Genomic DNA, 16,431 nt, shown 5'->3' with positions numbered 1-16,431 from the left:
AATGCCACATCTGTTGAGTACCTGATAGAGCATATCTACCAGGACGGTCCATTTAACATTGTGCTGTCAAAATCATATGATGAAATCCTGCAATCTCATTGGTGCAGTCCCCCCATTAGCAAGCAATGAGGGAGTTACATTAACACCCCAGTTGACGTAGGTTAAGCACGTGGAGTAGGATTCTGGGTTTTCACATGCAAAAGTGTTTGTCTGTGATAAAAAGTCTTGATCTGTCTTCCCAATGAAAACCAGTTTTAAAATTAGAGCATATACAGTTGAAGTCGGAAGTTTACATACACCTTTGCCAATTACATTTAAACTTAGTTTTTCACAATTCCTGACATTTAATCCTAGTATAAACTCCCTCTCTTAGGTCAGCTAGGATCACCACTTTCTTTTAAGAATGTGAAATGTCAGAATAATTGTAGAGAGAATGATTTATTTCAGCGTTTATTTATTTCATCACATTCCCAGTAGGTCAGAAGGTTACATACACTCAATTAGTATTTGGTAGCATTGCCTTAATTGTTTAACTTGGGTCAAACAATTTGGGTAGCCTTCTACAAGCTTCCCACAATAAGTTGGGTGAATTCTGGCCCATTCCTCCTGACAGAGCTGGTGTAACTGAGTCAGGTTGTAGGCCTCCTTGTGCACCATCTATTTTGTTAAGTGCACCAGTCCCTCCTGCAGCAAAGCACCCCCAAAACATGATGCTGCCACCCCCATGCTTCATGGTTGGGATGGTGTTCTTCGGCTTGCAAGCCTCTTCCATTTTTCCTCCAAACATAACAATGGTCATTATGGCCAAACAGTTCTATTTTTGTTTCATCAGATCAGAGGATATTTCTCCAAAAAGTACGATCTTTGTCCCCATGTGCAGTTGCAAACCGTAGTCTGGCTTTTTTATGGCTGTCTTGGAGTGGTGGCTTCTTCCTTGCTGAGTGACCTTTCAGGTTATGTCGATATAGGGCTCGTTTTACTGTGGATATAGATTATTTTGTACCTGTTTCCTCCAGCATCTTCCCAAGGTCCTTTGCTGTTGTTCTGGGATTGATTTGCACTTTTCACACCAAAGTACGTTCATCACTAGGAGACAGAATGCGTCTCCTCCCTGAGCGGTATAACAGCTGCGTGGTCTCATGGTGTTTATATTCACGGAGTATTGTCTGTACAGATGAACGTGATACCTTCAGGCGTTTGGAAATTGCTACCAAGGATGAACCAGACTTGTAGAGATCTACAATTTTTGATAGATTTTCCCATGATGTCAAGCAAAGAGGCGCTGAGTTTGAAGGTAGGGTTTTGAAATACATCCACACACAAGTGCTCCTCCAATTGACTCAAATGTTGTCTATTAGCCTATCAGAAGCTTCTAAAGCCATGACATAATTTTCTGGAATTTTCCAAGTACAGTGTAGTGTATGTAAACTTCTGACCCACTGGAATTGTCAGTTTCACCTGTCCTCGTTATTGTCTCCACCCCCTCCAGGTGTCACTTGTTTTCCCCAGTGTATTAATCCCTGTGTTTCCTTTCTCTCTGTGCCAGTTCGTCTTGTACGTTCCAAGTCAACCAGCCATATTCCCGTACTCCTGCCTTTGCTGTTCTCCTTTTTCATGTCCTCCTGGTTTGGACCCTTGCCTGTTCTGGACTCTGACCATTCTGCCTGCCTTGACCACGAGCTCTGGCCACTCTGTACTTCCTGGACTCTGATTTGGTTTTGACCTTTTGCCTGTCCACGACTATTCTCTTGCCGACTCCTTTTGGATTATTAAACATTGTAAGACTAACCATCTGCCTCCTGTGTCTGCATCTGGGTCTCACCTTGTGTCATGATATCACCGCTTTTGCCCGTCCACGTCACGGGCCATAGCCCGGTGCACTTAATGGTACTCCCTCAGCGTAATAACTGGTAATGCAATTCAAGCACTGGGTGGCAAGCCAAGCACCCGGAGATGCTGCTGGCAGAGTAGTAAGGAACTGAACAGCTTGTTTTGAACAATATATTTTTTAAACAGTAAAACGTACACTTTTAAAGAACTTTAAAACCTAATCTATGAATTATATAAGATATATTTATTTGAAAAATGTCAAATAAGTGCCCGAATGGTCAGGCCGCCACTGGATAGAGCCACTTTTTGTAGGTAAGGCGAGGTTGATCTTTAGAGGGATGAAGGGAGAGAAAAAAGGCAGTCAATTCTAAAGTGAGCACCTGCAGGAATCGTTGGCTTGACAAAAGGGCAATGAGTTGGCAGAGGTAGAGGTTTGTGTGCGAGTAAATGGCCGGTCGCCAGGGGGCTTTTGCGTAGGTGAGCAGGGCCTTGACTGACATCCTCCGCACACACAGAGAAAGTTTAACCTTGGAGTGTCTAAGAAATCACTCTCAGCAGGCAGGGAGAGAGAGGGCACGGAGAGGGATGGAGAGAGAGAGACAGATGGACGGACAGACAGACAGACAGACAGACAGACAGACAGACAGACAGACAGACAGATGAAGATGGGCTCCATGGAAAGAGTCCTGCATTACAACAATAGTGTTTTTTCCTAAAGAGTGGGTTTCCAGAGACTGTGGTTTGAACCCAAGGTCTGAGTACATGCATTTTTAAAGGCTGGTAACAGACAACGCTCTGTCATAAATATAGATGAGGATAAAGATGAGGATAGACACCTGAGGAGGACACGGCCCACGGCCTAGTCTTGATCCAACCAAATATATCTGGTCAACTGTAGAGCACTACAAAGGGAAAAGGGTGCCATTTGGGATACAATCAGATTATCTTAGCTGCTCCCTATGTTTGTTGTTACAAGAGTCCTACTGTATGTCTAATCAATGCCACTGTAGGGGGTTATAATAGAAAGTTGTTTTCTAATTGGTGAATCATATTAATTATACAATTTGATTTGATTTAATAACATTCGTGTTGGTGCTAATAAAATAATTAAGATCAGAACTGAGGACAGAGAGTAGACATTTACTGTAAATAGCCAAAACATTCATCTATGTAAAATAATTTGCAATAGAAAAGTCCTAACCAATATCTTGTTTATGAAGGCTTATACTCAACATGTGTACAGTAGCATTTGAGCTGTGGAAAATATCTACCACAATGTGTACATTTATACATCCATGTTCCATTTTTCTGGTCTTAGGGTTTTGTTTCCATAGCAAAGCCTTCCTGCATGCAGCAGATCCCATTAAAGTGGTGATATATATCCATCATTTGCCAGGGATGTTTTTCTTTTCCAGGTCAGGAAATATGGAAATGGCTTTTCTTTCCACAGGAGAGACTATCTCATTCAAATGGTGTACTTCTGGTTTTTGTTGCTGATTGAATTATTTTCCATTGCCTGTTCTCCCTCTGCAATGGGAATTGAAACGTTGCCACTGAAACATACACTACCGAGTGTTCTCCCTTCATTCAATTTCAAGGACTTGGCAACCTTGTCCCTATTCAAACGTGTACATTATCACCTTTTATTGTTGGGAATAAATGAATGGTGAGGTCAAAGGCTCTGGAGCTAACACTGGCCTTGTATAATATCACATAGCCAGGCTGCAGTCAACCTCTTACATAGGCAATTTTTCGACACCCAAACTGGACATTCACAACTATCAAAGGCACAAGTGGATCATTTCATAAGTGTAGCAAAGAAATATAATATAATGCACATTTGGGTGTTAAAATAAATCTGTTTTCGACGTAGCATTCTAATGAAGAGAGGAGAGGAGAGACATTGGTTGTTTGGTAATGGAATCTGAGAAATCAGCTTGGGCATTGCAAAATCACTATCAACAACAACACACAACAACAACAACACTTCCCGCCTATGGCAATCTTTGTCTCTAACCTTTACAACAAGTGATCAGGGGTTGTCACTTTTATCACTATGTATTTACTAGATCTGTAGTGTAAGTGCTTGGGGTGTATGGCATGGGTGCTGCTGCTGAGTGGACATTACTGACATGTTGATAATTGTCCCCATCTAGATGTTGAGTGTTAGCACAGGGAGATGTGCTGTGACAGAATGACAGAATGAGGATATGCCTTCTGGGGGAGAAGACTAGTGACTAGGAACTAGAGACTGGGAACTCGGCCTGTGTCTAAAATGGGGGAGAAGACTAGTGACTAGGAACTAGAGACGGGGGACTCGGCCTGTGTCTAAAATGGGGGAGAAGACTAGTGACTAGGAACTAGAGACTGGGGACTCGGCCTGTGCCTAAAATGGGGGAGAAGACTAGTGACTAGGAACTAGAGACTGAGGACTCGGCCTGTGTCTAAAATGGGGGAGAAGACTAGTGACTAGGAACTAGAGACTGGGGACTCGGCCTGTGTCTAAAATGGGGGAGAAGACTAGTGACTAGGAACTAGAGACTGAGGACTCGGCCTGTGTCTAAAATGGGGGAGAAGACTAGTGACTAGGAACTAGAGACTGGGAACTCGGCCTGTGTCTAAAATGGGGGAGAAGACTAGTGACTAGGAACTAGAGACTGGGGACTCGGCCTGTGTCTAAAATGGGGGAGAAGACTAGTGACTAGGAACTAGAGACTGGGGACTCGGCCTGTGTCTAAAATGGGGGAGAAGACTAGTGACTAGGAACTAGAGACTGGGGACTCGGCCTGTGTCTAAAATGGGGGAGAAGACTAGAGACTAGGAACTAGAGACTGGGGACTCGGCCTGTGTCTAAAATGGCACCCTATTATAGCGCACTACTTTTTACCAGGGCGCACAATGGCTAGAGATTCAAAACAGCTACCACCCCAGTGTCACACAGATCTGTCCAGGGTCATAGAAGCTGCCCACAATATACTGGAATGCAAAGTGAACATAAAAATACCCTTACATGCTAGTGTTATATTAACTACTAAAATGGGCCATATCCCTACAAGGAAAATCAATTGCGAAAAAAACATTTTTACTGCTCTGATATTTAGCCTCATGTCATCACCATGCAACTAGTTAATAAAATAGACTACACTGGTTGTGTTTAATTATCAACCTGTCAGTGGGAGAAGGGTAACACTCTCCTAAGGGCATGCTGACCTTCCCTCTCATGGCCCAATGCTCTGCTTAGTCATTATGTACAGCGGGTGTGTGTCTGCCTGCTGGGACTGTGTGGAGAGAGAGAGCATGCTGACCTGGCTATCCGTCAACCAGCCAGCGTCAGTCCATTCCCATCCATCCACCTAACCCCCTCTCCTCTCCTCCCCTCGCCCCTGGCCTACCGTCAGTCCATCCCCATCCATCCACCTAACCCCCTCTCCTCTCCTCCCCTCGTCCCTGGCCTACCGTCAGTCCATCCCCATCCATCCACCTAACCCCCCCCTCCCCTCTCCTCCCCTGGCCTACCATCAGCCATCCCCACCATCAGTCCATCCCCATCCATCCACCCCTAACCCCCTCTCCATCCCCATCCATCCTCCCCCCTCCCCCCTGGCCCCTGGCCTACCATCAGTCCATCCCCATCCATCCACCTAACCCCCTCCCCTCTCCTCCCCTCCATCCACCCCTGGCCTACCGTCAGTCCATCCCCATCCATCCACCTAACCCCCTCCCCTCTCCTCCCCGCGCCCCTGGCCTACCGTCAGTCCATCCCCATCCATCCACCTAACCCCCTCCCCTCCTCCTCCCCCTGGCCTACCGTCAGTGCATCCCCATCCATCCACCTAACCCCCTCCCCTCTCCTCCCCTCGCCCCTGGCCTACCGTCAGTCCATCCCCATCCATCCACCTAACCCCCTCCCCACTCCTCCCCCTGGCCTACCGTCAGTGCATCCCCATCCATCCACCTAACCCCCTCCCCTCTCCTCCCCTCGCCCCTGGCCTACCGTCAGTCCATCCCCATCCATCCACCTAACCCCCTCCCCACTCCTCCCCCTGGCCTACCGTCAGTCCATCCCCATCCATCCACCTAACCCCTCCCCTCTCCTCCCTCGCCCCTGTCCTACCGTCAGTCCATCCCCATCCATCCACCTAACCCCCTCCCCTCTCCTCCCCTCGCCCCTGGCCTACCGTCAGTCCATCCCCATCCATCCACCTAACCCCCTCCCCACTCCTCCCCTCTGGCCTACCGTCAGTCCATCCTCATCCATCCACCTAACCCCCTCCCCACTCCTCCCCTCGCCCCTGGCCTACCGTCAGTCTATCCCCATCCATCCACCTAACCCCCTCCCCTCTCCTCCCCTCGCCCCTGGCCTACCGTCAGTCCATCCCCATCCATCCACCTAACCCCCTCCCCACTCCTCCCCTCGCCCCTGGCCTACCGTCAGTCCATCCCCATCCATCCACCTAACCCCCTCCCCACTCCTCCCCTCGCCCCTGGCCTACCGTCAGTCCATCCCCATCCATCCACCTAACCCCCTCCCCTCTCCTCCCCTCGCCCCTGGCCTACCGTCAGTCCATCCCCATCCATCCACCTAACCCCCTCCCCTCTCCTCCCCTCGCCCCTGGCCTACCGTCAGTCCATCCCCATCCATCCACCTAACCCCCTCCCCTATCCTCCCCTCGCCCCTGGCCTACCGTCAGTCCATCCCCATCCATCCACCTAACCCCCTCCCCTCTCCTCCCCTCACCCCTGGCCTACCGTCAGTCCATCCCCATCCATCCACCTAACCCCCTCCCCTCTCCTCCCCTCGCCCCTGGCCTACCGTCAGTGCAGCGCTCGGCAAAGGACTAGGGTCTTAATATTAATTGGAGCCGCGCTAATGAGCTCCGCCTGCTTGCCCACCTCTGGGACCTGGCTGATTACCAGACAGGGGTGCGACCATTCGTCAATGGCAAGAGGTGGCATTTACACTGCTGACCTTGCCTGGGACTAAAGCAATGGTTTGCATTAACCGCTGTTTTCATTGTCTTCTCTGCCATGTCTGAGGACAATTTCTGTCCGTGAAAGTGAAGATTGGATAAAATAGGGAGGAAGGAGGGAGGAAGGAGGGAGGGAGGAAGGAGGGAGGAAGGAGGGAGGAAGGGGTGTTGCTGTCTGAATGTTCTCTATCTATCAGGGCTGCTTTTCTGATTCACCGTCTTAAGCGAAAATTGCTCAGAGGGACAAATGTCAAGACACAATCATTTTTATATTCCTCACATCCATGGTAACTCATTTCATAGCTTTTTGTTATTGAAAAAAAGCATGCTCTTTCCCTCTCCTTCGCTCCCTTTATCTTTTTCTCTGTGTTGCTTAGTGTGTTGCGTGTGTGTGGGTGTGTGTGTGGTCTAGGGAGCAGGCAGCTGTGGGCAGTCTCGGAGGGAGCGTGGATTTGTCCATAGTGGCATGGAGGGGACCTGTGTAGGTCTGTGACATTGGTTCACCTGGGCAGGGGCTGCTGGGACTCCAGGGTATCCATCACAGTGGCAGCTCTGAGCCCCCTCCTCCCCCATGGTCCTGGGGAAAAGTCACAGAGGTTGTAGAGGGAGGAGAAAAATCTAGTAAAAATGTAATACACTCCGCAAAGCGGTCATGTCATACTTGGTTATGGAAAATAATCCCAGATGCCTGCAGTGCTAAAATGGAGCTATAATGTGCTCGCCTCCTAACCCGGCCTGACAGCCATGATGTATGACTACCATTACCGGAAAATATCACTTCAACTAACCCATGATCCGACTCCGCTAAGGGTCATATTATCCATGAGGAACAAATTACACTCCCCCAAAGTAAATACAAATTTCCTACATGAACTGGGTACAAATATGGGAGATGGGGGAGAGGGAGTTTAGGGGGGGGGTACAAATTTGTTACCTATGACAACGCTCTGCGGAGTGACAAGGATGATAGAGTACATGACAAATCAAGGGCTGACAGGCTACTCTAGTGCAATCAGCCTCAGCCTCGGCCTAGCGAGCACCCACTCAAGCCTGTAAACACTATACTCTTCCTTTGGAGGGGCAAAGCACAATCTTTTAACAGTGACAAGTCGCTCTCTGCTTTTTATTACTCATCCAGCTCCCCAGCAGTAGGGGGGGAAGGAGAGAAGATAAAACGTTTTATATACACAGCTGTTTGTTTGTTGAATGATTGAGAAAGTCGACACTTCTGCTGTAATTGCCTGAGGGCAAACACTGCAATACAATAAAAAAAGAGAAACAGCAAATATATTACTAGCTCAGATCTTTATTTGATGTCAAGGACAAACAGGACCTCTCCATGGCGGCTCCACTAAAGCACCCACTTACAGCCTCCCCTTGCCTCCAATAAGAGCCAACTATGGCAAATTACACCACTTTTCCATGCCAGGTCGTTAATAAGACACAAACCGCTTTCAAAATGGCATTTACTGCTTAGTGGCCAAATGCTGATAGACTGATGGTGAATAAATACACACTTAGTGAAGGTGTAGTCTAGGTAAAGAGGCTCTGCGCCAGGTGGAATAAAAATACTGTTGAATGATAAGAGAGAGGACTCGCCATCTTCATAAAAGGCCTAAGTAGTCTTCAGTCACTCAGGGCTGGAGGCTGACGCTCTAGTCTAGTAAAAAGCACTCGAACACCACCAGATATCTTTGCAAATAATTTGACTGGCAGTTTAAGGTGCCACTTACCTGCAAAACCACTTAAGCATTTAGCTAGTCTGGTCTGGATAGAGTGGCTGGTGCTCGTGACTATGTCATTTCCATGGAACAGTCATTTCCATCTTATAACTAATGCTTCAAAAGATTTCTCATGAAAAGCATTTTTTTTTTAAATAAAAGCTATATATTTGAGGGAATTGAAGCTTGCGCAACTATGCGTTGTATCCACACGCCCAAGGAGCAGCACAGAATATTTTTTTTAAATCACTGAAAGATGTTCTGGGCACATAAACACGTGCACATTAAAGTTTAAGACTGAACCCATTTTATATTCACTTTAGCCTCATCAGCCTTTAAACGCTCTCAGATGGTGAAAAACCTGTTGGCGTAAAACCTGTTGGCGTTAACTGTGCCATGAAACGGGGAATGTTATTGGATATTGGCGGCCCACATCAAAGGCACCTTTAGGCTATGGAATCCTTCCTCCTCTCTCTCTCTGCAACTCCTCTCCTATCATCTACTCCTGCCTGTAATCCTGCTGTAATAATGGGACTCAAGCTGCTCCAAATGAACAGCCCAGTCCTACCTGTTAGCAATAATAAAAAGAACCACCTGATCCTGGATCAGATTCGAGCCTGGATCCCCCGTGCTGCCTAGACTGGGAAGTGAAAGAGAGCCGGAACACAATCAATGACTGACTAGCTTTCCAGAATGGAACCTGGAATCGGGGCCAAGCACACTTTGCGGCCAGAGCCAGGATTGGAACATCCAGGCCGGCCAAAGCTTTGAGAAGAGACTCATTGGGATGAGCTTTTTCTCTCTCACTCGTATCCGATATACCAGGATTCCCCAACTGGCGGACCACAGAGCGAATTTGGCCCGCGGGTGGATTTATTTCACCCCCCAAGTTTTCTGAGCCAAAAATGTATAATTTCAACAACAAAAAAATTGGGGGCTATTTTCATTGTAGGACGTAAAAGACTGTAAAATCACCAGGAGATCAGCTCCAAGTGATTTAAATGTAGGAAATCTGTTCCCAAGTATTCACACTCATATTAGAGAGACACACATTATCGTTTACACTTGTAAGCAAGGTTTGAAATTATTATGTTTTAGTTAAACATATCTGTTTGGGCTTTTGCGGTCAATTTATAGTCTACAAATGATTTTTAATTGTGTTTCCGGCCTCCTAACCATCCGCTCAAGAATAAGTCGACCCGCGGCTGAATCTAGTTGATGATCCCTGCCATATACCGACACCAATTCATCAACCACCGGCAGTCCCTGGACGGACCCCAGGTGCAGGCCCTGAGACGAGATGGACCATCCCACTCTGCCTGATGAAAGAGGACAGAACATATCATTCAAGAAAACTCTGGGCAACAATGAGATGTGCCACCAGTCACGATCACAGGGACAAAGAGACATGACAGTGCTATAGACAGTGTACCATCTCCTTCAGCTTAAGACCAGACACAGAATCACAGACACTTCTTTAACATTCTAACAGTTACAGTAATCATGGTATAGTGATATTGTCTATTAAAGCGACAGTAGGATGAGAACACCCTGTCCCTATCAATGTCTTAACTCGAAAAGCACTCTGCATGTGAGACACTGTCATAGAGAAGAAAGGGAATGACCGATAAATTGGGCTAATAATGGACAAGTGTGTGTGTGTGCGTGTGTGTGTCCATGCATATGTGTGTGAGGACCCTGGCTTCTATCTGTCAGCCAACACATCATTATCATGTCATGTTAGAGGAATCCCATCCAACAGGTCACTTTGTAAAGAGCACCCAGGAGAACATCCATGTCTTCTGACAGCGTTGACTGTCCGTTGGAGACGGAATGTATTAAAATAACAAACACACGCGCTCGTCCACCACACTTACTCACACACACACACACACACACACACACACACACACACACACACACACACACACACACACACACACACACACACACACACACACACACACACACACACACACACACACACACACACACACACACACACACAATAAGAGAGAGGCAAAAAGCTGTCTCTTATCAGAGTCCCTGTGGCTCCTGTCACCACAGCAGAGGCCTCTCTACACCAGGCAGAACGGGATTTCTCCTGGGAACACTTTTTCCATTTCCTGATTCTGAAGAAAACGAAATAAGCCACGTTTGTCCTCATCTGAATACATTCAACCCTTTAAAACGACTGTTCCCCCCTCTTCCTCTCCACAGCCGTGTTCTAAAGTAGAACACATCCACAGAATTCCAATGATCCTGGTGGTGGCTGGTGAGAGAGAGAGAGAGAGAGAGAGAGAGAGAGAGAGAGAGAGAGAGAGAGAGAGAGAGAGAGAGAGAGAGAGAGAGAGAGAGAAAGAAAGAGAGCGAGGCTGATGCCTGGCAGGGACAGATAGTGACTGTGGTGACTACAGGGTAACGAGGATGATGCTGAGGAGCTTGAGCTTCAATTACTCCGTAACAGAGGAGAACTGTGGCAGTCAGAGCCCCCCTATTTACTCATTCACTCCTCTGTTATTTTAATACACAATTAATCAATGACAGAAAGGTACAGTGTGGCGCTCAGCTCTGTTCATCACCACTGTAACATGATCCGGGATGAATGAATAAAACCACTAAGGGAATTACAGGCTACGACGTGTTGCTGAAACAAAAGGAATTGCCACGGCGGCAGGGTAATTTGAATTGACGGCACTGAGTAATGACTCAATTTACAGAAGCGACTAAACAAAACAACAAACGGTATTCTAAATCATCACACTTTTTCTGGATTTACAGTGGCAAGTTTACTGTTCCTGGGAAATATGGCTGCTCAGAAGGATCTGAGACTACTATCTGTGAATATGTTGAGACCACTGGCAAAGGTCCAACTTTGCAGCATACAGACCAGTCAGAGCCACATGGTTTTGGACCAAGTTACATTAAAATGCAGTCTGTTTAAGATAAGAGACTCCGATACAATATGATGAGAGGCTAATAATATTTAGAAAAATTCAAGTATATGAACTAAAGAATTACACTTTTTATACTATTATTTGACTTTTATATTACAGGTGAAGACAGTGAAGTACATTGTTTATGTCTTGTAAACACAATGCTTCTGTGAGAAACGATTTGAGAAAATACTGTATAAACCCTAATGGAAATGCACACAGCCATAGCAGCTCCACTTAACTGTAATCTAAAGCCATAACAGTTCAATTTAGATTTCGCACATCATTTAGTCATTTATAATTAATGTGCAGCTAATTAGGCCCCTCTCACAGTTATTAACTAGATGTTTAATTCTAATTAAATAGAAATGTACACTTAAAGAAAGTCTAATATTTGATCCTCATTGAAACCACATTGATGAAAGATACATGAAAAAGATCTGCATTGCAGGAAGAAAGGAATATCTTGATAGAGAAAGGTAAACACTAAGATGGAGTCTTACCTTGTCTTCCTGGTCGCTCTCACTGTCACACTGTAAGAGAACACAGAAACATGGTTAGAATAACTAGGCATATACCCTGTCATTTGCCTTCCTATTCATTTGCTTTCATTTAAATGTGAGTGTACAGAATCAAATTTACCTCGTCACACGACACATTTTATCAGATCTTTAATGGAGAACTGAGTACAGATGAGCATTTCCATCATATTAAAATCAAATTTTATTGGTTGTGTACATATATTTACAGATGCTAACGCAGGTGCAGTGAAATGCTTGTGCTTCTAGCTCCAACAGAGCAGTAATACCTAGTAACACAACAAAATAAATACAAATCCCCAAAATACAAATATTTAAATGAAGAAATATCATAATGAACAATGTCAGAGTCTGGAATATAAATATACACAGTGCCTTCAACAAGTATCCATACACCTTGACTTTTTCTACATTTGATTGTGTTACAGCCTGAATTCCAAATGGAATTAAAAATATATATTAACAGATCTATACACATTACCCATTTAAAGACAAAGTGAAAACAAGTTTTTAGACATTTTTGGTAATTTATTGAAAACGAAATATAGAAATATCTAATTTACGCAAGTATTCACATCACTGAGTCAATACTTTGTAGAAGCACCTTTGGCAGCCATTACAGCTGTCCTTTTTGGGGATGTCTAAGAGCTTTGCGCACCTGGATTGGGCAATATTTGCCCATTATTATTTTTACAATTCTTCAAGATCTTGATTGTTGATCAGTACTAGACAGTCATTTTCAAGTCTTGCCATAGATTTCCAAGTCAATTCAGTAAAAACCGTAACTAGGCCACTCAGGAACATTCAATGTCGTCTTGGTAAGCAACTCCAGTGTAGATGTATTTATTATTATTTTGTTTAACCTTTATTTAACTAGGCAAGTCAGATAAGAACAAATTCTTATTTACAATGACGACCTAGGAACAGTGGGTTACAGTGCCTTGCGAAAGTATTCGGCCCCCTTGAACTTTGCGACCTTTTGCCACATTTCAGGCTTCAAACATAAAGATATAAAACTGTATTTTTTTGTGAAGAATCAACAACAAGTGGGACACAATCATGAAGTGGAACGACATTTATTGGATATTTCAAACTTTTTTAACAAATCAAAAACTGAAAAATTGGGCGTGCAAAATTATTCAGCCCCCTTAAGTTAATACTTTGTAGCGCCACCTTTTGCTGCGATTACAGCTGTAAGTCGCTTGGGGTATGTCTCTATCAGTTTTGCACATCGAGAGACTGATTTTTTTTTCCCATTCCTCCTTGCAAAACAGCTTGAGCTCAGTGAGGTTGGATGGAGAGCATTTGTGAACAGCAGTTTTCAGTTCTTTCCACAGATTCTCGATTGGATTCAGGTCTGGACTTTGACTTGGCCATTCTAACACCTGGATATGTTTATTTTTGAACCATTCCATTGTAGATTTTGCTTTATGTTTTGGATCATTGTCTTGTTGGAAGACAAATCTCCGTCCCAGTCTCAGGTCTTTTGCAGACTCCATCAGGTTTTCTTCCAGAATGGTCCTGTATTTGACTCCATCCATCTTCCCATCAATTTGAACCATCTTCCCTGTCCCTGCTGAAGAAAAGCAGGCCCAAACCATGATGCTGCCACCACCATGTTTGACAGTGGAGATGGTATGTTCAGGGTGATGAGCTGTGTTGCTTTTACGCCAAACATAACGTTTTGCATTGTTGCCAAAAAGTTCAATTTTGGTTTCAAAGCAAAACAGGTTTTTAGAAATTGTAGCAAATTTATTACAAATAAAAAACATAGAAATATCACATTTACATAAGTATTCAGACCCTTTACTCAGTGCGTTGTTGAAGCACATTTGGCAGCGATTACTGCCTCTTCTTGGGTATGATGCTACAAGCTTGGCACACCTGTATTTGGAGAGTTTCTCATTCTTCTCTGCAGATCCCCTCAAGCTCTGTCAGCTTGGATGGGGACAGTGTCACCAGAAAATCACCACCACACCATCAAACCTCCTACTCCATGCTTCACGGTGGGAACCACATATGTGGAGATAATCCACCATCTGCTCTACTTCTCACAAAAACAAGGCAGTTGGATCTAAAAACGTCAAATTTGGACTTATCAGACCAAAGGACAGGTTTCCACCGCTCTAATGTCCATTGCTCATGTATCGTGGCCCAAGAAAGTATCTTCTTCTTATTGTTGTTCTTTAGTAGTGGTTTCATTGCAGCAATTCGACCATGAAGGCCTGATTCACATAGCTTCTGGCTGACTGACGGCTCCTTGCAGACTGGCGGCTCTGGCGGCTCCTTGCAGACTGGCGGCTCTGGCGGCTCCTTGCAGACTGGTGGCTCTAGTGGCTCAGGACAGATGAGAGACTCTGGCAGCTCTGGACAGGCGGGAGACTCTGGCAGCTCTGGACAGGCGGGAGACTCTGGCAGCTCTGGACAGGCGGGAGACTCTGGCAGCTCTGGACAGGCGGGAGACTCTGGCAGCTCTGGACAGGCGGGAGACTCTGGCAGCTCTGGACAGGCGGGAGACTCTGGCAGCTCTGAACAGACGGGAGACTCTGGCAGCTCTGAACAGACGGAAGACTCTGGCAGCGCTGGAGAGGAGGAAGGCTCTGACAGCGCTGGATAGGCGGGAGCACCTGTAGGGCTGAGACGGAGAGACAGCCTGGTGCGGGGGGCTGCCAATGGAGGGCTGGTACGTGGAAGTGTCACTGGATAGACCGGACCGTCTAGGCGCACTGGAGCTCTTGAGAGCCGGCTTCATGGCACCTGGCACGATGCCCACTCTAGCCCGACCGATACGAGGAGCTGGTATGTACCGCACCGGGCTATGCACCCGCACTGGGGACACCGTGCGCTCAAGAGCATAACACGGTGCCTGCCCGGTCTCTCTCGCCCTCCGGTAAGCACAGGAAGTTGGCGAAGGTCTGCTACCTGGCTTCGCCACACTTCCCGTGTGCCTCCCCCCAATACATTTTTGGGGCTGACTCTCAGGCTTCCATCCGCGCCGCCGTGCTGCCTCCTCATACCAGCGCCTCTCCGCCTTCGCTGCCTCCAGCTCTTCTTTTGGGCGGCGATATTCTCCTGGCTGTGCCCAGGGTCCTTTACCGTCCAACTCGTCCTCCCATGTCCATTCCTCCTTGCGCTGCTCCTGCTGCCGCTGCCTGTCACCATGCTGCTCGGTCCTGTTGTGGTGGGTGGTTCTGCAACGGTTTTCTTCCGTCGAAGGAGAGGAGGACCAAAATGCAGCGTAGTTCGTGTTCAACATGTTTAATAAAAGACGATAACATGAACACTACACAAATACAAAATAACAAACGTGGCAAAACCCGAAACAGTCCTATCTGGTGCAGAGAACACAAAGACAGGAAACAACCACCCACAAACCCCAACACAAAACAAGCTACTTAAATATGGTTCCCAATCAGAGACAATGACTAACACCTGCCTCTGATTGAGAATCATATCAGGCCATACATAGAAACGGACAAACTAGACACACAACATAGAATGCCCACCCAGCTCACGTCCTGACCAACACTAAAACAAGGAAAACACAAAAGAACTATGGTCAGAACGTGACATATGTGTTATTTCATAGTGTTGATGTCTTCACTATTATTCAACAATGTAGAAAATAGTAAAAATAAAGAAAAACCCTTGAATGAGTAAGGGTGTCCAAACTTTTGACTGGTACTGTATATATATATATATATATATATATATATATATATCATGGTGTATAGACAGTAAGGGCAGTATATGAATAGAAAAGGTGTGTACAGCAGTATTATAGGATGAGCCACCACTAGAATACAGTATATACATATGAAGTGGGTAAGACAGTATGTAAACATGATTAAAGTGACCAGTGTTCAATGACTATGTACACAGGGCAGCAGTCTCTAAGGTACAGGGTAGAGTACTGGGTGGAAGCTAGCTAGTAACAGTGACTAAGGTTCAGGGCAGGGTACTGGACAGAGGCCGGCTAGTGGTGACTATTTAAAAGACTTATGGCCTAGAGATAGTAGCTGTTTTTCAGTCTATCAGTCCCAGCTTTGATGCACTTGTACTGTTTCCGCCTTTTGGATGGTAGCGGGTTGAACAGGCTGTGGTTCGGGTGGCTGAGGTCCTTGATGTTCTTCTTGGCCTTCCTGTGAAACCAGGTGTTATAGATTTCCTGGAGGGAAGGCAGTGTGCAGGAGGGGGATAAGCATGCACCCCTGTGGCCCCTATGTTGTGGATCAGCGTGGCGGAGGTGTTGTTGTCTACCTTCAACACCTGGGCTGGCCTATCAGGAAGTCCAGGAACCAGTTGCACATGGCGGGGTTCAGACCCAAGGCCCTGAGCTTAGTGATGAGCTTGGATGGCTCTATGGTGTTGAAGGCTGAGCTATAGTCAATGAACAGCATTCTTACATAGGTATTCCTCTTGTCCAGGTGGAATA

General features: G+C 46.1%; 1 protein-coding gene across 12 annotated transcripts in view; it reads right to left on the bottom strand.

Annotated features, from left to right (window-relative positions):
* LOC118390087 (autism susceptibility gene 2 protein-like) overlaps window positions 1-16,431 on the bottom strand; it is a 475,976-nt gene that overhangs the window by 143,455 nt on the left and 316,090 nt on the right. For all 12 annotated transcript variants that reach the window (XM_035780291.2, XM_035780294.2, XM_035780293.2 and 9 more), the window contains one exon: window positions 11,961-11,990. In XM_035780291.2, coding sequence (XP_035636184.1) covers window positions 11,961-11,990 — 30 coding nt within the window. The remainder of the gene's footprint in view (window positions 1-11,960; window positions 11,991-16,431) is intronic.

Source organism: Oncorhynchus keta, chromosome 11 (genome assembly GCF_023373465.1).
Source record: "Oncorhynchus keta strain PuntledgeMale-10-30-2019 chromosome 11, Oket_V2, whole genome shotgun sequence".
NCBI classification, from domain to species: domain Eukaryota; kingdom Metazoa; phylum Chordata; class Actinopteri; order Salmoniformes; family Salmonidae; genus Oncorhynchus; species Oncorhynchus keta.
Note: the sequence above shows the minus strand (reverse complement) of the source record. Positions and strands in the feature narration are given on the sequence as shown.